This window comes from Lissotriton vulgaris, chromosome 9, assembly GCF_964263255.1.
Source record: "Lissotriton vulgaris chromosome 9, aLisVul1.2, whole genome shotgun sequence".
In the NCBI taxonomy this organism is placed as follows: Eukaryota; Metazoa; Chordata; class Amphibia; order Caudata; family Salamandridae; genus Lissotriton; species Lissotriton vulgaris.
Window position 1 is genome coordinate 496,318,364 of NC_141697.1, and position 24,452 is coordinate 496,342,815.

The 24,452-nt window shown below is 41.3% G+C and overlaps 1 protein-coding gene across 1 annotated transcript in view; it reads left to right on the forward strand.

Moving 5' to 3' along the window:
* C9H14orf39 (chromosome 9 C14orf39 homolog) overlaps nt 1-24,452 on the forward strand; it is a 1,344,786-nt gene that overhangs the window by 277,764 nt on the left and 1,042,570 nt on the right. The window contains exon 6 of the mRNA XM_086939475.1: nt 6,264-6,306. Coding sequence (XP_086795601.1) covers nt 6,264-6,306 — 43 coding nt within the window. The remainder of the gene's footprint in view (nt 1-6,263; nt 6,307-24,452) is intronic.

The following is a 24,452-nucleotide window of genomic DNA, read 5'->3' on the forward strand; positions in this document are numbered from 1 at the left end:
TATATATTTATGAATCCATTACCTTTAATGGTCATAGTTTATTCACAGCACTCACCAAGTTTCCCTTCTAGCTTTTGCCTGGACTATTCCGATAAAACTTGTAGAGAGAAGCATTTTGCTGATCCTACATATCACTTCTGATTTGTAACTTTGAGAAGCTAATTACTATCATGCTACAAGCTATGAATACAGGACAGTGAATTAAAACACATTTCAGAGTCATCCTATTGGCAACGTTTCCTTTTTGACAAATTCCTTATTTTATAGCTTGCATTATTTGGAGATTGCAGATGTGTCCGTAAAAATGCATTATTTCATATTTTATTTTGCATCAATGTATAACCCATGAGTTAATTTTTAGTTAATCATTTATGATTAATGTGAGTGTAACAAAAGTATTTTTTACATGTTCTATACTTGCTTTACATAGTAAAGTTACAGATAATATTTGGTTGTTACAACATTATATAAATTTTTTTGTATAATTCGAGCATCAAACAACAGCATGCAGAACCTAACATACTCACATTAAACTCCTATGTAAGTTTTGGGATAATAGGAACTCTTCTTTGCTTTTTCAGTCCTGTAATTGCCACAATACTGAGACACTAATGAGCACAGGCCACACCCTCAGTAATGGCTGCGCGTACCTGGCTGGTGGAGTCGGCATGCTAGCGCTCCAGCGTTGCGGGTGATTTTCGCGAGCCGTGATATGTGAGGAGTGCCTTGGGTCCGGACGCCACAGAGTGAGGATAAAACGGTCTTGAAGCGGCGGAGAGGATCTCGCACGCCCAACTGGTGTGGCGTGCTCAGCCCGAGTCACGACCTTGAAGGGGGCTGAGGAGGAGGATTGCTTTTCCCCGGTAGCATTCCTGTGCTGGTGGGTCGCCTGGTTCCAGAGAGGCGGCCGGGTGCAGTGATGTGCACGTGAGTCTGGGGGAAAAAAATGCAACAAAAAGGAAGAGGTGAAACAAAAAGAAAAACAAAAGGGGTTAAATATGCAGGTACGGAGGATTTTGGGGCAAATCCGGGACCGAGTGAAAATCCAAGTGAAAGTTAAATAAAATTATATGCTTGAAGCCGAAGGGCCTCGCTAACGGTGGGTGAGAGGCTTGTGTGGTCTGCCAGTGCCCAACAGCCACTATAGCCAGCAAGCCGAGCCCCAGCCTGACTCCTGAGCCCCCAGCTTCGTCTGACGCTGGGCGTGAAATACTGCGAAGAAAAATCCTGTCGGACCCCTTCGCAGTAATAGTACATCCAACCCCCATGGGACGTGGCTAAGATGCGAGCCAGGGAGCGGGTGTGTAGCACAGAACTCCTGCCTGCATCGCTATGCCTCGCACAACTAAAAGCTCTAACGGGCCCGTGAGCTGACCTACTGGCTGCTGTCAATGCCCTCGCTATTGCTGGATTCAGCCCCTGGGAGGGCAACGCTGAATTTCATCTTGAACTGTGCCACACATAGAGGGACTTCATTGCCCAGTGTGCCCTACTGACCTCCTTGGCGCCTCACAGCACGTCATCGCCAGAATAAGACAGGACTGGGCCACCCCCTTGAAAGTTTAGTTCCCGGTCTTTTCTTGACACTTTTTGAATTTTTTCGACCGGTAAGAGAACTGATTTAATATAGCTCGTGGTTATTGCCATCTGGGATTTAGTTTATTGTAATAAATTCCTTGTATTTTGAAATCTATTATTATTATTAGGGATCGGTGGAGACCTCTATAGGTATACAGTAGGTCTTCTACTCGGAGGATATGTGCTGAGAAGTTATAATAGTTTTACAAAGTTACTTTAGCGCATTTATTAAGTGTAATACCTTAATTGGTATTGACATTGCTAATGTCCTAATCACTCCTGGTTGGGTGTCCTGGGTCACGGTAGATTAGCTAAAAGCGGCTGTGGGTTTTGTACAATTAACACTCTTGTACTGCCACCTCAGATCGAATGTTCCCTTTGGAAGAACATTAGAGATGGGGAAAAGAAAAGCTGCAGAAATAACTACGGGTAGGGAAAAAATCCCAAGGACCCATCAACCCCCAAAATCTGCAGCTGATAATTGTACATTGACAATCTCATTGATGAAGTTGAGAATGTTAGCTGATGGCAAGGAGCCTAAGACTAGAGGCAGAAATAAAATTTCATCTTACTATAGCAAGAAGAATACATCTCCAAGCAGGGAAGTTGCTAGAGATGTAGTTACAGTTCATCAGACAGTGGGAAAAGCCTCTCTCCCTGCATCACCAGCTTTATTGTTGCAAAAGGTACTGACTCCAACCAGTAATCCTGATGTTTCAAACAAAGTACCAGCACATAAACAGCCCACAGATATTGACAACCAAGATGAAATTGTAACTATTGAATGTCCCAATAGATATTCTGTTTTAGCTGAAAATCTAGAAACCCGCCCCAGGCATTACCAGGTGGGTGGACAAACATCTAATGGGAGTTTAAGTAACCCTCCTGTATTGCATTCGCCTCCGCACCCTGATCTTAATGAAACACACAGTTTGATAATTGCACTGACCCTTAAACTAACTAAGGTTGAGGAGGAGGTGAGTGTGATTAAAAAAATGATAGAAATGCTTACTAACAACATACTGATAAGTGAAAGGGACACCACTCCTATTCCCAGTGCGATTAACCCACGAGAGCTAAGATCAGAAAATTATGCTATTAAATCAGTTGAGTGTTCTTATAAAACAATAGGTCCAGCTAACCCTCAGCACTGCAGCACTTATGGGCTCCATAGCGATGACCATGGAAGTGGTTGTAAACAAAACCCAGGATTCCAAGCACCAGCCCGACAGGAACGGCGTAGCCTATATAGACGAGAACAAATTTGTCCCCATATGAGAAAGCCCCCCGGTAGTTTACCACCTCCTAGTTCACGCGGGCGTGCACGTGAACAGGTGAACTACCAGAGAAAAGTGGCAACTGATAGCTTGCCACCTGCTAGTTCACGTGGGAGTGTACGTGAATGGGCGAACTACCAGAGAAAAGATGTATACCAGGAGTTCACCCAACAAGTCTCAAATTGGAGACCTCCGTATACTTTGAATGAGGTACCGATCCAATCCCATCCATTTTCATTCGAGAGTAATAGCTGAGAATTTGATAGCCTTTAATTTGAGAACCCATGTATTTTTTGATTCAAAGATGGGGATCAGACAAAATAAAACAAGTGTTTAATGCTGGCCCCAGGACGAATTTCACGGTGACAGAGGTTATTCCAACTAACTTAGCGATTACTCCGAATTTGCAAAGCGATCTTGAATTAGTGGATTGATTAACTCAGTCTGTTAACCCAACTTTGCTAAATTATGGGGACCAGTGTAATTATGTTGGGACGCTAGGGGAAATAATCCCCATTGAAGAAAATGTTCACGAGGACCCTGCAGGAGGACGGATTGATGATTTTCCTGTTAATCCGAATACCCCTATGGAAAGTGAGCAGATTCTAGCAAGTGATAGCGCCCCTATAATAAGTAGTTTTAACTTTCTGTCTTGGAATATAGCAGGCCTAACAAAAAAACGACTGGAACCAGACTGGCAAAATTATATAGATACATTTGATATATGTCTCTTTCAAGAGACGTGGGCCTTGGAATCATTATTTAAAGTGGGTTATCGAACAGTCAGCATTGCAGCAACGCACCATAACAAAGGTAGACCTTCTGGTGGGCTCTAAATTTGGATTAGGAACCAAATAGACGTTGAAATAGATGAAGTATGGACAGGTTCATGTGATATTCAGGGATTATTTTTAAAATTCCCCAATAAATCTACTCTTCTACTTTTTAATATATATATATAAGACCACGTGACCCTGCTAAGGAAACTCCGCTAGTTTCCCAGTTAATTGGGATTATTGATTCTTCTACCAACGATGGTCTGATTCTAATTGGCGGTGGTTTTAACTGTTGCTATGAACCTCTACGGGGCATGGTAACAATAACTGAGGAAGAAGATCAAGCATTAGGTATCCCGCAATTAAGTACTGATAAAAGTTTACAAAAAGGAGGGATTTGCTATATTCGATCTGCACATCAGCATTTGTCTCCTTGTTATTCACAAACAATATTTACGAACATACACTAATTTTTGAGTGCAACTATGGTATGAAAATGCTTATCCTCCTCAAGCATTAACCATCGACAATCCGCCCACCAAAGGTGTTATAGAATGTCACATCCATATACAAAAAAAGAGAATCACATCAGTGCACATCATCAATAGTTTCTTTCATCCATGTGCAAATCGCACGCCAAGATACGATTTCGTAATCCAAAGGAGTCACGTAGTGTAGACACAAATCAATTTTTATTTCTTTTTAAAACAAGGTTCTAAACAGGCGACGCGCGTTTCGCCCCATATGGGCTTTCTCAAGGCCGAAAAACAATTTGTACCTCACTCTGTCTACCAACGCTATTCTCATTCACAATTCCTTCACATTTGATCTGTGCAATAAAAATCAAAGTATTGTTTCACACTAGTAGAGGTTAACAGTCGTCCTCCTGTGTTGAAATTATGGAGCCATGATAAGTTCCAGCATCAAGCCACAAGCGTCTCTCTGACCGATAAGTACGCGTGACATAAAAGATTTAAAAAAAACAATATCACACTAAACGGTTCAGCAATAGAGCGGGTTGATAATTTTGTCTATCTAGTAGTGACCCTAGACTCTAAGCTTTCTTGGCGTCCCCATATTAGGAAATCAGGAATGATTTTTAACGCAGAACTCAGTGCCCATCCTGAATGAGCTCCATGCCTCTTACACTAAATCTATTACTCCACCACTGGAGGTATATAAATCAAAGGCCCAAACTGCCGCCCTTTATGGGTCTGAATTGTGGGGAAAGAGCAAATGACCTCAATTACTACGGGGGAAAACAGGGTCTTATGAGCACTGATCCCCTTGCCCCAAAATACCCAGATGATTCCGTACATATATGATCTAGGGCTAAAACGTATTGAGGACATAGCAGTTTTGATGACCCTATTATATTGGATCAGGTTATGGGCTACTGAAGAACTTTTTATTTACAGACAGGCACTAAAAGAATTAATTGCACTAGATACACATGTGTCCTTACCTTGGCTGGGTAACGTATGTAGGTAGTTAATAGATCTGGGGCTCAGCGAGTTCTGGCTCCATCCAGAAAAATTGACTCTTAGTTCAATAAAGGAACTTAAGAGGATTTGTTGGAGCCAGGCTGTATTAAAAGTAGCATCGAATAGTAGCGCTGGCCCACTTACAAATGACTATCTGATGGTTAAACCCGTCCCTTGTTTTGAGGTTTTCCTTGATCAAATAGAACCTCAACTTGCAAAATTATTGTACTTGCAATTAAGGTACGGGACTCTTTTGTCAGATCTTTTACAGCCAGGTGGGGAATTCCTCGCAATGGGGAGGAAGATATTAAGTGTACAATGTGCCAGCTGTCTACAAAGGAAAGCATAGCTCATGTTCTTCTATTCTGTCCTATTTACATGAAAGCTAGACAGAAATGGATTGCACCGCTAGGAAGGAAGCTGGGTGTGAGAAGATACATGGAAATGTTGCATATTTTAAAAACTGATAATACCAAGCTTGTTGTTTTTGGAGTCTTATTGGTTGCTAATTACATTAGAATGAAGAAGGGCCTGAAATTTTAAATAGGACTTTTATTTTAATAATAGATTTGAAAACATCAAGATAGCACCTTCTTTTAGCTGTACATTTTTATTGTATATAGTATTTATATTTTAATATAAAATGTAAGCTTAGTAATTTTTGGGAAAATATTTTAGTTAAAGGCATTGCATCTTATATTCTGAATTGTATTTTTTGTCTCTATGACGATTGCACTTTAGTCCGGATCTTGCTTATTTGCACAAATGATATTCCCTATGAATCAGTCATTTACTCCTGTGAGTATTGTTATAATGGATTTTATGAATGTGTTCTCTCTTGCACATTCTCTTTCTCTTCACATTAACATTCTCTTGTCATAAAATGTTCAAACACTGGAATTGTTCGAACATTTTATGACTTGTCTCTTTTATGATTCCTTGAATCGAATAAAGATATTTTGATGATGAAATGCCATAACCCAGCTACTATGTGATAAAAACAGGTTGCCCTATAAGGAGAATTTGCAAAGAAAGATACAATGTTTACTTAATATTTTTGTTGTTCCTCATGTAATATTTTAAACATTAAATTACTTTTGAACGAATGTGTAGTGTAAAACTAAATATATATTTTTTCTTGTTTTCAGAACCACCTTCATTTAAGTCGTATGTTGACTGGGCACTAAAGATGTATCCATCGCATATGTTGTGAGATAATTGTCATCAATCAGAGCAAATTTATTCGTAATATAACAAATCTGTTATTGGAAAAAACGCAATTTCATCTTCAATAATATTTACAAAAGTGTTATATTCCAGTTATCGGCAATGTAAAGCAAGGAGAGGTATACAAACGGACTAAGGAATTTTAAAGGTTTTACTGATTTTTTTTTTTTTTAAATATCCAGGTTTAGATTAGATTCTAAAGCTGGCTTATAGGGCATTCCACAATTGATCATAACACTTACCCTTTTCCACAACATTTGATCGTTCCTTAACTCACATAATTTTGCTGGGGAATTCTTCATTGGAACTCTTGTTTTACAGCACTTTCTTCAACATTATTTGTACTTTACCTGAACCATCAAACTTTCAGCTACATGCTTTGGGCGTTGACACTAGGTTGTTTGTCCTTAAAAAAATCAACAGTCTTTTTCCAGTCGCAAAGCTTGACAATGTCTTTTAAAATAGGATAGCAAAAATGCATTTGGTCAATGCCATAACATTTCAAGCAGAAATACAGTACAGGAAATTACTGATTATGACCCTGTCGGTCCTGGAACCGGCGTTGCTTATTGGCAGTCCAACCACCTGTATACCTGGTGTATGACTGCCATATTACAGTGCTGGCCGAGAGACCACCCCCAGACAGTCGCCACTGCCAAGATCTGAGCTCCTGCGTTGGGGACAGCGGCGGTCAATGGTGATGGAGCCGGCATGGGCACCACCGTGTGAATTATCACCTGCCTTTCCACCAACCTTTTAATGGCGGGTACACTGCCATGAAAAGGTCAGCTTAAAGGCAGGTAAAGGGCTGCACAAAAGGTGAATAATCCCATGTGGATTGTGGTTGGGCCCATACTGTGCCCCCAATTGGCACACTGTTTGCCATGCTCAACATGGTGCATGGAAACAGTGCACCTGACTTGCTGGAGACACAGCAGTGCGGCCAACATTTGCTTAAGGCTCTCTTGAACAGCCGAAGCATGCCATGGCTACACCGCCGACACACCGCCAGCCCTGTGGTGATGTCTTAATGCCCCAGTTGGAATGACACCTGATTGGCAGCGTGTTCCTGACTGCCACCGCCACGGGCTGGCAGTCCTCTTGCCATACTCATCGTCCATTTAGATTGCTACCCAACACAGAAGTTGGATGGAGTGGTTAAGATCAATGAAAGTAAATGATTGTTGGAACAGCCGTTGGTGCTGCAGTAACGGCATGGATAGACAGGCAAGTATTACAATTGTGTCAATGTTGTCTTTCCTACATGTTGTCCTGGATTGTTTGCCTTCTTTATGATCTGATTTTTACTGCATAAGGCTGTGTGCCCAGTGGCTGCCATTCAGTGTTACATAGCCTATGCTCTTTCCCAACAAACATGAAGTAACACAGTTTATAACCAATTTGCCTATTGAACATTTTTAGTAAGGCAATTGGTTTGCTGGTCAATACATGCGCCAATCCCATAAAAATGAAGTATCCCTTTTGTGCTGTAATGCAGATTTACTCCATTCACATGCATGGCTCAAGGTTAATGGTAAATCAGTATGTCCTGGCTGACAGCACTTAAAGCACTGCAGTAATAAATGTTATAGAAAAATGCTCTGCCATATAGAAGAACCTGCTTTTATACATTACTGTCTGTCCAGTTGCACCATTAGCATCCCGGTTAGGTGTGGAGTGATGTGTTGCCTCAAAACAAAGCACTTATTTCGAATGGCAGTATTACTCTGGTAGTGCAAGCACTGAAAAATGTAGCTGGAATAAGTTATTATAGAGGGTCTGAAAGCATGTCATCACAAAGTATCGGAGCAATAATCTTCCTTTTCTCATGAATATGCAAAAAGGAGATGATAGTGACAATTTTTTTTCTTTTATCCAGTGACTCCAATCAGATATTTTTCTCTGCCTGCAACACAAGGGAAAGCTGATCACCCTAAGAAGGAGGGGTTCTAATTTCTATAGGGCTGAAGCTGACTGGGGACTTAGAGCTCCTTAGAGAGTAACCTGTTATTTGCCATTTTGGATAGGGCCCTGTGGGATATTTAAAGACAAGCAGGACAGGAAGCCCTGAAAAATATGATTTGGTTTTATTGAAATTCTGCAGTGACTGGGTTTGGGATGTTATCAATCATCGGTAAATGCACTGGATAAAAAACTGCATCATTCCGCCAGCTCCTCAGAACATTCCTGGACCTTGGTTTAGACTGGAACAGCAGTAGAAGAGGAATTCTGCTGCTTCCTTTCTGTCTCTGGATGTGAAAAAGACTAAGGTGTGACTTGCTCTCTATTTGTACCCAAGGCTAGCATGTGCTCTCAAACAGTGAGTTACCTGCTTCCCCTTCAGTGTCTCAGGGACTCAAAAGATCAAAGAATGGGGTAAATCATGTTTGGAAAAACCAACAGCCGAGTTGAGGGTGGACTGCACTGGATCCTGTTGGAGCTATAGCTGGATAGAGACCTGGACCTTAGGAGCCTTCGCTGGAAGCCTGAGAGCTTTGATAGAAACCAGGAGAGATTGTTCCAGCATTTTCGAGAAAATGGTACAGTTGGCTGTAGCAAGAAACTTCCTTGGAAATTTTTGTCTCAACTTTGGAACTCTGATGGAAGTCCCACAGAAGAGTTCAAGGAAGATTAAAAGCATTCGTGAAACTGTGCTGGAAACTCCGTTCCTCAGATCCTGGTTCTCTGAACTACCTATGTTGGACTGAAATAAAGGCTCAGTTTGATCTGAATAAATCGTACTCATAGGGCGAATACCTACGATCAGCTTTGGCAGTATTAGACATACAAGAGGCATGGAATAGTAAGATGGAAAGGGCGGCATTTAACAGAGTGTGTAACAGCGTCACAAAAAATCTGTCCTTCATCGAAGATAAAAAATTACTGGTAAAACGCAAACAATCTTGGACAGTCATAAATTCTTACGTCAAACCAAAATTGCAAGCTTATTTAGCGGCACATTTCCGATTGGTTCTAAAAAAGAGTTTCATGCTGTACCAGCTTGGAGAACATGAAACTAAGGATTTGTGACACACACGGAAAGGAAAACACCTAAATGCAAATTGCCGCTTATATGGATATCAACAAATCTTTATGCTACCTGATGTTTGTCTACCCTACAATGAAAGCAGCAAGAAGGAGACTTTTAAAACTCATTCTTAAATAATTGAACATTCGTATCTGTAGACAAACCGTAACTTGTTGGATGGGGGAACATCAACCATCTTAATCTGTCGAGGAGCCATGTTTCTTACCTTGATTGATACACTTTTAAGATCAGTGGACAATACTAAATGAATTAGGTGACAAATTAGTTGAAAATATTGCATGAATTGTAAAAAATGTTTATCAATGAATGATCTTTATGAAATTGTTTTAAATATTTGTAATTGACTTTTAAACACATTTTTAGAATCATGCTTTATGGTTGTGAAAACAAAATAAAGTTTTTCTTGACTGACAAAAGCATTGGAGTGTTCCAGTATGGAAGATTACTTGGGGCTTGATTTAGATCCTGGTGGCCGGGTTTCTCCATCACAATGATGACGGATATCCTGTTCGCCTAAATCTAACTCCCTTAGGATATAATGGGATTTATATTTCGGCAGAAGGAATATCCGTCACCGTTGTGACAGAGTAACCCGTCCTCTAAGATCTAAATCAGGCGCCCACTCTGCTACTGACCTCCTGGCCTCTGTGTGTCAAACAGGTTCCTGGTAACTTTTTCCTTTGGTTCCAAAAGTGGCTTCTTGTGGCTGTTTGTACGTAAAGCATATCAAATTTTAGTGAAATTTTTAACATTTCAAGAAATTCCTGTGTCCTGTTCCATTATTCCTATTTTTAGTATGTTAGGAAACCAAGCCCATGAGATGTGTGTGTGTGTGTGTGTGTGTGTGTGTGTGTGTGTGTGTGTGTGTGTATATATATATATATATATATATATTCACTGAAAAAACCACAGGTTTCAGAGATGTTAAAGTTAGAAATTAGCATTTAAAAAACTTTAGAAATTCACTGAAAAAACACAAGTTTCAGGGACGTTCTAGTTAGACATTAGCATTTAAAAAACCTTAGAAATTCACTGAAAAAATAACAGGTTTCAGGGACATTATAGTTAATTGGACATTCCACTCGTACAAAACCAGAGACATTTGTCCGTTATAGTTAGTTGAGCTGACTATAACTTATGCCCCTGCAATGCACTTCTGGTGACGTCACATATTACATCATTCATGAAATGGTCAGTGAAATCACTGATGACATTACTGATGACTTCGCCCAGTGACTGTGTGTCTCTGTAAAGGTTGAATATGTTTTATATATGTATATGCCAAGGAGTATTGAAAAATTAGTTGGTGTATACGTGTGTCAATGGATGATTTAGTAGGTGCATTACTGACTGTATAGGTAAGTGATTAAACGTGTTGTACTGAATGCATGGGTTAGTGACTAATTTGTGTGAATGTCTGTATCAGTCTGTCAGTTGGTGTGTAAGCGGCTGCATGGGTTGGTGAGTGGCTACATGAGTGTCTATATGGGTTATTGGTTGGTTGCCTGAATATCTGTATGGGTACCAGAGTGTCTGTGTTTGTGCATCTTTAAAAGGTCTGTATGGGTGGGTGAGTGTGTGTATGGGTGTGTTGGTTAGTGAATGGATGAATGAATGAATGAATAAAATATTTAATAAAGCGCACGGTGGCCGAGCGGCTTCCTGGCGCTAGGGACCTGATCAAGAACTCAGCAGAGGGGACCTAGGGGAGTTTAGGAGGGGAATGCCTGAAGGAAGAGGAAGGTTTTAAGGGCTTTGCGAAAATGAGAGTAGATAGGAATGGAGCGAATAGAAAGAGGAAGGCTATTCCAGAACTGGGGGGCAAGGACTGAGAATCGGGTTCCCCCCGTTCTGGATTTGCGGAAGCGAGGGGTGTGGAGAAGAGAGAGAGAGGAAGATCGGAGGGTGCGAGCAGGGGCATGAGAAGAGACAAGAGTGTTGATGAACAAGGGTGCGGATCGAGAGTGAGCCAGGAATGCTAAACAGGCCAGTTTAAAGAAGGATCTGAAACGAACGGGGAGCCAGTGAAGTGATTTAAGAGCCGGGGTGATATGAGAGGATTTAGGGAGGGAAAGGATGAGACGAGCAGCTTGGTTCTGAATGGCCTGTAGGCGGCGAGATTCGTAAGCAGATATGCCCACGTACAGGCCATTTCCATAGTCAAGGCGAGAGATGACGAGGGCCATGACTATGGATTTGAGAGCATCAGTAGAGAAGAAACGAGAGATTTTCCGAATTAAACGGAGGGAAAGAAAACAGGAGGATACAACAGAGCTGATCTGACTGTGCATGGATAGGTCATGACTGACTTTGATGCCGAGAGTGCGGACAGAAGAAGAAGGAGCAGGGGGGGGACCAAAAGAAAGGGGCCAATGTGCGGGGGTCCAGGGGTTAGAGGGGCCACCAGTGAGAACAAGTTCCGTTTTATCTGGATTGAGCTTCAGTTGGTTAGCGCACATCCAGTCAGAAATGAAAACCAAGGTGGAACAGAACTTTGGAAGAGAATCCGGGGTGGAAGAAAGATCGAAAACGAGTTGAAGGTCATCTGCGTAATTATACACAGAGACCCCCAGCTCAAGAAGAGAAGTGATGAGGGGGTGAATATAAAGATTGAAAAGGAGAGGGGAAAGAGAAGAGCCTTGGGGAACACCACAAGTGACAGGACGGGGGGAAGCGGAGAAACCGGAGAGATGAACTGCCTGGGACCTATCCTGAAGGAAGGACGCCAGCCAGGAAAAGGCCGCGCCCCGAATGCCCGCTGCGCTGACACGGTCGAGGAGGATGGCATGGTCAACCGTGTCAAACGCAGCGGACAAGTCGAGAAGGACCAGAGCTTGGGGGAGATTGGAGTCAGCCTTCCCCTTAAGCTCGTCCAAGACTGTGAGGACCACCATCTCCGTGGAGTGGCCCGGGCGAAATCCTGCCTGGTGGGATGCAAGGAGGCCGTTCTCCTCAATATAAGAGGAGAGGCAGGAAGTGACATAAGCCTCGAGGATCTTGCCGAGGTAGGGAAGGAGAGAGATGGGACGGAAATTGGAGGGAAGAGAGGGATCTAGACCAGGTTTCTTTAGAATCGGAAGGACTATGGCAGATTTGAAAGAGGAGGGGACAGATTCGAGAGCCAAAGAGGAGTTGAGGAGGGCAAGGGGAGGTTCAGAGCAATTGGTGAAAAGGGTTTTAAGAATGCGTGCTGGCGCGCAATCCATGGGGGAGCCAGACTTGATTTTGATCAGGAGTTTTAGAAATAGTTCAGTGGAAAGAGGAGGGAAGGAGGAAAAGGAAAAGGAAGGACAGATGGGAAGACAGGTGGGGCAGGGTTGAGGCAGTGTGGGAATGTTGGCTTTGATCTTTACGATCTTGTCGATAAAAAAATCATTACGTGAAGTACAGAGGGGTGTTACATGTGGGAGTAAGTTAATATGTAAAGGGAAGTACATGTGATTGTTGGAGTGTATAAATGACTATATTTGAGAGTGAGTGATTGTGAGAGTGGCTGTATGGATGAGTGTGTGCTTGTATCAGTGATTGTATGAGAGAGTAAGTATGGGTTAGTATCTGTATAAGTGAGGTGGTGTGTGTATAACTGTATAGGTGAGTAAATGCGAGTGTGATTGATTTGTTTGCATGACTGACTAGGTGTTTGAGTAACTCTAAAGATGAGTGCCAGAGTGTCTGTATAGGTGTATTAGTGCATATGACAGTGCTGTATTGATGAGTAACTGCATGTAGGAGTGACTGTATGGGAGATTGAGTGAATGTGCGTGTAGATCTAGGAATCAGTGAGTGAGTATGTAGTAACTGGTATTGGTGTGTCTATGGTTTCAAAAAGAAGAAAGAGCAAGAGAAGTGTAGAAACAGGCAGGAAAGGTGCAGAAAGAGGAAACAGCGGTGCAGAAAGAGGCAAGATGGGTGCAGAAAGAAGCAAGAGGTTTAGAGAGAGGCAACAGAGGTGCATAAAGATGCAATAGAGGTACAGAAACAAGCAAAGGAGTGCAGAAAGAGGCAAGAGAATTGCTTAAAGAAGCAACAGAGGTGTGGAAAGAAGCCATATAAGTGCAGAAAGAGGGAAGTGTGGTGCAGAAAATAGCGAGAGGTTCAGAAAGAGGCAAGGAAAGTGCAGAAACAGGCAAGAGAAATGTACAGAGGCAAAAGAGCACCAGAAAGAGGCAAGAGAGGAGTAAAAAAACAAGAGAAGTACAGAAAGAGGCAGGAGGGTTGCAGAAAGTAGCAAGTAAGCTGCAGAAAGAGGCAACAGAGTTGCAGAAAGATGCAAGAGAGGTGCAGAAACAAGCAAGAGAAGTGCAGAAAGAGGCAAGAGAATTGCTGAAAGACGCAACAGAGGTGTAGAAATAACCAAGAGAGGTACAGAAAGAGGCAGGCAGAGTAAAGAAAGAAGAAAGAGAAGTGCAAAAAGAGGCAAGAGAATTGCTGAAAGTAGCAAGTAAGCTGCAGAAAGATGCAAGAGAGGTGCAGAAACAAGCAAGAGAATTGCAGAAAGACGCAACAGAATTGCTGAAAGACGCAACAGAGGTGTAAAAATAACCAAGAAAAGTGCAGAAAGAAGCAAGAACAGTGCAGGAAGAGCAAATAGAGGTGTGCAAAACAGCAAGAGGGATGCAGAAAGAGGCAAGAGAGGTACAGAAAGAGGCAGGCAGAGTACAGAAAGAAGAAAGAGAAGTGCAAAAAGAGGCATGAGAATTGCTGAAAGAAGCAACAGAGGTGTACAAAGAAGCTTTAGATGTACAGAAAGAGGCAAGTGAGGTTCAGAAAGAGGCAAGGAAAGTGCAGAAACAGGCAAGAGAAATGCACAGAGGCAAGAAAGCAACAGAAAGAGGCAAGAAAGGTGTAAAAAGAGGGAACAGCGGTGCAGAAAAAGGCACGGTGGGTGCAGAAAGACGCAAGAGGTTTAGAAAGAGGTAACAGAGGTGCATAAAGATGCAAGAGAGGTACAGAAACAAGCAAAGGAGTGTAGATAGAAGCAAGAGAATTGCTGAAAGAAGCAACAGAGGTGTGGAAAGAAGCCATATAAGTGCAGAAAGAGGAAAGTGTGGTACAGAAAATAGCAAGAGAGGTTCAGAAAGAGGCAAGGAAAGTGCAGAAATGGGCAAGAGAAATGCACGGAGGCAAGAGAGCAACAGAAAGAGGCAAGAGAGGAGTAAAAAACAAGAGAAGTACAGAAAGAGGCAGGAGGGTTGCAGAAAGTAGTAAGTAAGCTGTAGAAAGAGGCAACAGAGGTGCAGAAAGATGCAAATGAGGTGCAGAAACAAGCAAGAGAAGTGCAGAAAGAGGCAAGAGAATTGCTGAAAGACACAACAGAGGTGTAGAAATAACCAAGAGAAGTGCAGAAAGAAGCAAGAACAGTGCAGGAAGAGCCAATAGAGATGTGCAAATAAGCAGGAGGGATGCAGAGAGAGGTAGGAGAGCTGCAAGGGAGGGGGTGGGGTTGCCACAAGGGCAAGGGCAAGGGTGGCAACGAAAGTCAGGGGCGGGGGGTGGTGATTAAAAGGAAAAATGTGCTTGCAAGTTTTGACGTTTTATTTTGGTGTAGAGAAAGTGACATTATAATGTTAAGGAAGATTAAAACAAATAGGAATAGGATCTTACTATATATGAATTTAATAATTAATAAATGCTTAAGTTAAGAATTTTATGTTGGAACGTCGATGGCCTAAACAATAAAAGTAAAAGGAATCTAGTAAAAGAAGAGATAAAAATGTATAATCCGAACATAGTGCTGTTGTCAGAGACTCATATAAAGTATCAGGATAAAAAATGGCTTACACAATTAGGTTATGAATTAGTTATTTGTACTACGTTGAATGAGACCATAAGGGGGGTTGCTATTTTGAAACAAAGAACACTGCAACTAGATACAATAAAGACTGCGACTGATAATAGAGGCAGATGGGCAATAGCACAGATTCAAGGGGCTGAAGCTAAATTAGTACTCTGTGTGGTTTATGGCCCAAATATTGATAAACCTAAAATTTATGAAGATCTAAGCATAGAATTACTAGAATGGGAAGGGGAAATCATTATTGCCGGAGATTTTAACTGTGTGATGAATTATAAAATGGATTCAACGGGGCCAAGGAATTTTAAAAGAATGCACAAAGTTAGAATGGCGATTCTAGAATTGGCTAGACTAAACAACATTAGAGACATATGGCGGTCTAAACACCCAAAGACGCCAGGTTATACCTATTATTCTGCCCCGCACAGATCATGCTCTAGGATCGACATGATTTGGGCTTCTGATAATATTTTAGAAAAATGCACGATTGAAATCTGTCCCAAAGTAACATCGGATCACAATCCTCTCCTTATGGAAATGAACATTGACAATCAGAACGCAAAAGCAAGAAAATTTACCTTTCCTAGACACTTATTGAGTGACCAAATATTCATCACATCAATCAAAAATCATATACAAGAGTTTATTATGCTAAATATTGATACAGCGAGCATTAATACTGTATGGGATACTTGCAAGTGTAGTATCAGAGGCTGTGTCCAACAGTATGTATATAGGCTTAATACAGAAAATCGCAAGCAGAATAAGGATATGACTTCTAAATTATTAGATTTGGAATCACAACTGGCGGATGCTACACTGCAATCAAAAAACAATATTGATCAGATTAGAACACAACTAGCAGGGATACAAGCTGGACTTAGGAAGAAGCTAAGGGAAAGATATGCGGTTAGTCTTCATAAATACAAATTAGATCAATATGAAGGGGGCGATCGCATCGGAAAGATATTAGCCTATAAAACAGCAGACAGGAATGCGAAAACTAGAATAAAAGAAATAATAGGGTCAGATCTTGAGCTATACGGGCAGGAGGATCAAATTTTAACTCAATTCGTTAAATTCTATCAACACCTATATACCCCAGAGGAGCTACCGAGCCAAATAAATATCGAAAAATATCTTGATCAACATTTGAACTCAACGCAAGAACTTAAACAAGAAACAATACAACATCTAAACTCAAATATCTCTATGGAGGAGATTAAAATTGCTATTGATCACTTACCCTTAGGCAAGGCAGTTGGGGAAGATTGCATACCAGGCGAGATGTATAAGCTTTGTTACCAAGAGTTGGCTCCTTTATTACAAACGGTTATTAATTCTATTATTGTTTCTAAACAAGCTCCTTCTTCATGGAAACTCGCAAAAATCATATTTTTTTTAAAAAAGGGGAGGCCAGAAAAAGAGTGTGGATCGTATCGGCCCATCTCTCTATTAAACTCGGATGTGAAAATCTTTGCTAAAATCTTAGCTAATCGACTAGCGCCCCATATGCTAGATATTGTAAACCCTCAACAGCATGGCTTTGTGATAGGTAGAGACACCACCATGCATGTTAACACTTCTATAACAGTCTTGGATGTAGCCGAAACTACTAACACCCCACTCGGTATGATAATGTTAGATGCGGAAAAAGCATTTGACCGAGTGGGGTGGGATTATTTATGGACAGTGTTAAGGAAATTGGGTATAAAAGGTCCATATTTAGATTGGGTTATGTCAATCTATGATGAACCACGGGCGGTGATTAGTTACGGAGGCATGGATTCCAATAACTTTAAGATTTCTAGAGGTACTAGGCAGGGATGCCCCCTTTCACCATTATTATTTGCTCTATCTTTAGAACCTTTTTTAAATGCTTTAAATACCCAAACAAATATAGTACCTGCTCAACATGGGGATACTACCCTTAAATTAACTGCTTTTGCGGATGACATCGCAATATATACACCGGATGTGTGTAAAGCTATGCCAGCAATTATAGAGGAAGCACACAAGTTCGGGGAAATCTCAGGATATAAGTTAAATGTCAACAAAACCCAAATCATACTTAATTATACCCCGGTTGCATGTATATATAAGACCAGTAAAGAAGCAGTATATTTAGGTATAAAGCTTATGGCTAAAGTGGAGAAAATTGTTGAAATCAATTATGGGGCATTTCTCAAAGAGACAGCTGCAAGTTTTAAAAAATGGCACAAGATACCACTGAGCCTACTAGGGAGAGTAAACCTTATTAAAATGAAAATTTTACCCAAGCTACTCTACTTGTGTAGAGCTATACCGCTACTGCCAAATAAACTGTTTTTTAAGAAATTAGATGGGATCTGTAGCAGTTTTATTTGGGGGTACAAAAAGGCACGAAGGGCCATTAAATATTTGACATTACCTATCTCTAAAGGGGGACTTACTTTTCCGGATTTTAATTTTTACTTTTTGGCTTCTTTTTTTTGCGCATTAGGAGTTTATTAAAGAATTCCCCTCCTTTATTTTTTCATCAATATATGTTGGGAACAGATGCCAATCAATTTTTACTACGGGTTCATGACCCTAATTACTTCAAAAGAGTAAAGTTTAAGACGGCTAAGCATGCTATCAGAATTTGGGATAAAATCTTGCACATTAGCAATTCCACATTTTACAATGCTGAGCTTAGACTATGGAACAACCCGGGCCTGCCTGGTATCTTCGCAGATGGTGTGGGAAATCGTTGGATGAGATTAGGTATAAGTACGCTAGGAGACTTGTATGATATTAATGGCTTGATGAATTTCGATAACTTAAAAACTACATATGGGCTCACTGACGATATGTTTTTTAAATATAGACAGATTAGAGACTTTTTTTGGAACAAATTGAAGATAATGGCAGTTGGCCAATCTGAAATTCTTGAAGGTATTTATTCAGGAAAAACTAAATCTTTGATTAAATGGGGATATCAGTGGCTCATTAAGGTGAAGGAGGAAAACACAACCCTAATTGCAGATAAATGGTCTCGTAGACTAAACCAAAATATTAATTCAGTCCACATTGGTAATGCCCTATCTCATCTAAATGATATAGTTCACTCCTCCAATTTGAAAATGCAACTCTATAGGACTGTTACGGAGCTATACTTTACGCCACAAAGGATATCTAGTTGGTCACAAGGTAACTCCTTGACAGATAAATCTAAGTGTGTTAAATGTGATACTGCCGCGGCTGGGATTGAACATATGTTCTTTTACTGTCCGGCACTCGCAAATTTTTGGAATAGTATATCCTACTATCTTCATTCTTACCAAATTAGCTCAATTGATTTCACGGCACAATGGGTTCTGTTAGATATTCAAGATATGAATTGTCCCAACAAAGATCTTTTAACGATCTTGATAGCCTGTGCTAGATTAATCATAGCCAGGGTTTGGATCTCTAAAGAACCCCCCATGGTTGCTGACTGGTTAGCATTGGTATATGAAATTAGAACAATGGAGCTCTCCCTAGCAAAACTTAGAGGCCCTAAAGCTCTCTTGAAAAAAGAAAAAATATGGAAGGGATTTTTCGAGGGTTAAAAGCCTTGATTAGGTCAATACTGATAATTTTTTCCTTTCCTTTTTTCTTCTTTCTTTCTTTAGAAGTAATGTGAAGTTTTGATTCAAGAAATACTATTTTATGTTTATATTCCTCTTTGTTTCGAATGTATTTATAACTGTATGTTAACTATGGAACTGATCTAATATGAACTTTGTCACTACTTGCAAACAATAAAAACGCTTAAAAAAAAAAAAAAAAAAGAGAGGTAGGAGAGGTGCAGAAAGAGGCAAGAGAGGTACATAAAGAGGCAGGCAGAGTACAGAAAGAAGAAAGAGAAGTGCAAAAAGAGGCAAGAGAATTGCTGAAAGAAGCAACAGAGGTGTACAAAGAAGCTTTAGACGTACAGAAAGAGGCAAGTGAGGTTCAGGAAGAGGCAAGGAAAGTGCAGAAACAGGCAAGAGAAATGCACAGAGGCAAGAGAGCAACAGAAAGAGGCAAGAAAGGTGTAAAAAGAAGCAAGTGAAGTGCAGAAAGAGGCAGGAGGGTTGCAGAAAGTAGCAAGTAAGCTGCAGAAAGAGGCAACAGAGTAACAGAAAGATGCAAGAGAGGTGCAGAAACAAGGAAGAGAAGTGCAGAAAGAGGCAAGAGAATTGCTGAAAGAAGCAACATAGGTGTAGAAAGAACCAAGAGAAGTGCAGAAAGAAGTAGGAACAGTGCAGGAAGAGTCACAGAGGTGGAAAAAAGCAAGAGGGATGCAGAAAAATGTAGGAGAGGTGCAGAAAGAGGCAAGTGAGATACAGAAAGAGGCAGGAAGAGTACAGAAAGAAGAAAGAAGCGCAGAAAGAGGCGAGAGAATTGCTGAAAGAAGCAACAGAGGTGTACAAAGAAGCATTAGACGTACAGAAAGAGGCAAGGGAGGTGCAGAAAGAAGCAAGAGCAGTACAGAAAGAAGCAACAGAGGTGCAAAAAGAGGCAAGAGAGGTGCAGAAAAAGGTAGGAGGGATGCACAAAAGGGAAGAAGTGTGCAGAAAGAAGCAAGAGAGGTACAGAAAGAAGCAAGAGAAGTGCAGAAATAGGCACGAGAGGTGCAGAAATAGGCAAGAGAGGTTCAGAAAGAGGCAAGGAAAGTACAGAAACAGGCAAGAGAAATGCACAGAGGCAAGAGAGCAACAGAAAGAGGCAAGAGAGGTGTAAAAAGAAGCAAGAGAAGTGCAGAAAGAGGCAGGAGGGGTGCAGAAATTAGCCATTAAGCTACAGAAAGAGGCAACAGAGGTGCAGAAAAATGCAAGAGAGGTGTAGAAAGAACCAGGAGAAGTGCAGAAAGAAGCAAGAACAGAGCAGAAAGAACCGGCAGAGGTGCAAAAACAGCAAGAGGGATGCAGAAAAAGGTAGGAGAGGTGCACGAAGAGGCAAGAGAGGTACAGAAAGAGGTAGGCGGGGTCAGAAAGAAGGAAGAGAAGTGCAGAAAGTAGCAACATGTGCTGAAAGATGCACAAAGGGTGCAGAAAGAATAAGAGCAGTGCAGAAAAAAGCAACAGAGGTACATAAAGAGGCAAGAGAGGTGCAGAAGCAGGCAGGAAAGTTACAGAAAGAGGGAACAGGAGTGGAGAAAGAGGCAAGACAGGTGCAAAAAAAGGCAAGAGGGGTACAGAAACATCAAATGAAGTACAGAAAGACGGAAGAGAGGTGCCGAAAGAGGTAGCAGAGGTTCACAAATAGGCAAGAGAGATACAGAAAGAGGCAGGAGGGGTGCAGAAACATGCAAGAGAAGGGCAGAAAGAGGCAAGAGAATTGCTGAAAGACACAACAGAGGTGTAGAAAAAAGCAAGAGAAGTGCAGAAAGAGGCAAGTGATGTGCAGAAAGAAGCAGGAACAGTAAAGAAAGTACCAACAGTGGTGTAAAAAGAAACAAGAGTGGTACAGAAAAAGGTAGAAGAGATACAGAAAGAGGCAAGAAGGGTGCAGAAAGAAGGAAGAGAAGTGCAGAAAGAAGCAACAGAGGTGCTGAAAGAGGTGCGAAGGGTGCAGAAAAACTGAGAGAAGTACCGAAAGAACCAACAGAGGTGCAGAAAAACACAAGAGAGGTGTAGAAACAAGAGAAGTACATAAAGAAGCAACAGAGATGTCGTAAGGGGGAAGTTGGGTGAAGAAGGATGCAAGAGGGATACAGAAAGAAACAAGAGAGGTGCAAAAAGAGGGAAGAGAGGTGCAGAAATGGGAAGGGTAGTGTGAAAGAAGCATGAGGTTTGCAGAAAGAAGCAACAGAAATGCAGAAAGAGGCAAGAGAGGCGTAGAAAGAAGCAAGAGTGGTTCACACACCATTAGTATCAATTTAATACTCAGATTTAGCAATAAGTAACAGGTGACCATTCTAGGTCTGCACAGGGCCTTCCACCACACTGTAACACTTGTCGCTGCATTTTTGGTAAAGTTTTTAGCTAGAAAATCTTTTTTTGTTCAAATCTGCAGATTATGCAGCAGATGGTGGATGATATGGCAAATGCAGTAAATGTATAACTGTGCAACAGTCAGTGCAGCCAAACAGTCACATAATTCCAGTGGCCCTGCTCATACCTCTATCTAGGTCCAGAAGTGCTCCTCAGTGGTTCCTTCTTCTTTTTTGTCTCACTGAGTTCATAGTTGAGCTTCTATGGAAATGAGGAAGACTAAACCTGAGGTTACAACTCCACAACACAGACTATCATACCTCACAATTACTCTCCCTAACACATAATCCCACTCTACATAATTCCTACACACGAAATGCCACATACTACTGAACAACATACCACATAATTCCACTATACACAACCTACATCCACTCCACTCCAAGAAACATTATTAAAACACTTCTACGCGTACAACGCCAATAGCGCTAACTCTAGAAAATGCCAAACCTATTATATAGCAAATGCTTCTTTGACTAGTAGTCGCGTTTGCAGAGTGGTGGAGAAAGGGTGCTGGGCCTCCGACCAGCGCTCAAGAATTCCGCTGCGTAGGACTGAAAGGAGGTACCAGGAGGGCTTCTTAGCCCCAAAGTCCCTCATGAGTAAAGTGGACTTCATCCCCCATCCTCTAGTCTGCCAGGAGGCTCATTTGCAGAGTGGTGGAGAAAGGGGGCGTTGCCTCCGAAGACGTCTTAGCAATCCCACTGTGTGAGACTTACTGGAGGTGATTAAAGGGATAGTTGGCCCCCAAGGACATCCTTGGGGCCAACTACCCCTCCTATTACCTCCAGTAAGTCCCACGCAACAGTATTAATAAATTCTCATAGCAGGCCACGCCCCCTTTGCCCAGCACTCTGCAAACACACTTCCTGGCACACTCTTGGATGAGGATTGAAGTCCCCTTCACTGCTGGGGATGGTTAGGGGCCTACTAGCCTACCTCTCACCTCCAGTAAGGCTCACACAGTGGGATTTCTGAGAGGTGGACACAGGCCATGCCCCTTTTTTCCACAACTCTACAAACGTGCCTCCAGGCACGCTCTTGGTGGGGTATGAAGTCCCCTTTCCTCTTGAGGGTCCATGGGGCCAATTAGCCCTCCTGTTACCTCCAGTAAGCCCCATACAGCTGGTTTGCTGAGAGTGCTCAACGGCTATGCCCCTTTTTTACACCACTCTGCAAACAGGGCTTCTGGTGCACTGCTGCTCAGGGGAAGTTCACTTTAGTCCTGAGGTCCTCAGGACACAAGAGGGCCTCATCGCCCCGCCAGCAATGCGACAAGAGGTGTTTTGGCAGAGTGGTATAAAAAGGGGCGTAGCCTTGGACCAACTCTCAGTAATCCCACTGTGTACATGGTGGGCTAGTTGACCCCTAAGGACCCATAAGACTCTAGAGTTACCTTTTTATCAAATTTGGTGTAATTCCGTCCAGCAGTTTCGGCTGTAGCCTGTTCCAAAAAGTCCTTTTTGGGAACCCCCTTTTTACTCGGCCCCCGCTTGATGAATCACCCCGAATCTTTCAAGACAGGGGCTGACCTGAGTGAACCATTATTTTGTAATATTTCGCAAAGATTCATCAAACGGCGCCAAAGATATTGGCAAATCACAAAATGCTTTTCCTATGGAGAATAGGTCCTGACTATATCTACCCACTGGCGACTGCCAGTAGGTTATATATATATATATATATATATATATATATATATATATATATATATAATTACCTACTGGCGGTCGCCAGTAGGTAGTTATAGTTAGGATTATTTTCAATGCAAAATCTCAACATTCTATTGTGAATAACTTTGGTGCCGGTTGAGGAATCTGCCTGAAAATTTCCTCAAATTTGCCTCGCGGTGCTCCGGTCCTTCCTTGAAAGTTTGGGGGGGATTCCTGAAGCAGGGGCCAAGATAAAATGGGGGTCCCAAAACGTGTTTTCCCCATGTTAATTTCCATAGGACGGTCGACCTCGCTTTTAGCCCGAACGGCTGAATGGATTTCCACCAAACTTGGCAAAATTGTAGAGACTGGTACCCCGATGTGCCTTTGCTATGTCTCAAGATATATGCTCCAGTGGTTTTTACAAAAATTAACTTTGAAAAAATATATATTGGGCTACATTGGGCTATATATATGTTTGAGCCCAATTGTAGCCCAATGTAGCCCAAAGATGGCCACCAGAGACAAAAAAAACAAATGTAGCCCAAATATCAGCCAGATGTAGCCCAACTATAGCTCAATGACAGAATGTCCCAGAGTGTTCTAAAGAACAACTAGAACGCTAACAGTCTTACTTATGACAAAAGTATGGCACACCTGAAGTCATATTGATTGGAATAAAGTGGTAACACTTAATACATTTAATTTGAAAAGGAACAAAATGAGGGGTTTCATTTTGCCATAGAATTTTTTTTATATATATATATATTCACTGAAAAAACCATAGGTTTCACACCAGTTATAGTTAGGTGGAAATTTTACTCGCATAAAACCATTGAAATTCCCACGTTATAGTTAGTTGGACTCACTATAACTTGCGCGTGCAATGCACTGCTGATGACGTCACATATTACATCACTCATGACATGGTCAGTGACATCACTCATGACATCACTGATGACATCATCCAGTGAATGTGTATCTTTCTGAAAAATAAATATTTTTTATATATCTATATCTAAAGGTTGATGGAAGAATAAATGGGTAAATAAATGTCTAAATGGATGTTTTTTTGTGTAAAATTGATTGGTTAACTGACTTATTAAATGTATCTTAGTGAATACATATATTAGCGAGTAATGTTTAAATATTTAAATATCTGTGTCTCACTTTGTGTATAAGTGTCTGCATGGGTTGGTGAGTAGCTACATGAGTGTGTATATGGGTTATTAGTTGTCTTTTTGAGTATCAGTATCAGTGTCTGTATGGTTCGGTGGGGGATATTACTTAGAGCACAGATGCATGAATGAGTGACTCACTATTTGTATGTATTTTTAAGATAGCATGTGTGCAAGACTGTATGGGTGGATGATTGTGTGTATGGGTGGGTTAGTGAGTATGTGTTTTTATAATTGATTGTTTAAGAGAGTAAATATGTTTCTGTTTCTGTAGAAGTATGTGTAATGGAGTGTATATAGCAGTATAATCAAGTAAATGGTTTTTTGATAGTTTATTTGCATGTGTGAATTTGTGTGTGAGTAAATATATGGACGAGTATTAGTGTGTAACAGGATGTATAGGTGTATGAGTACATAGGATGAGTAAGTACATGCATGAGTGACTATATAGAACTG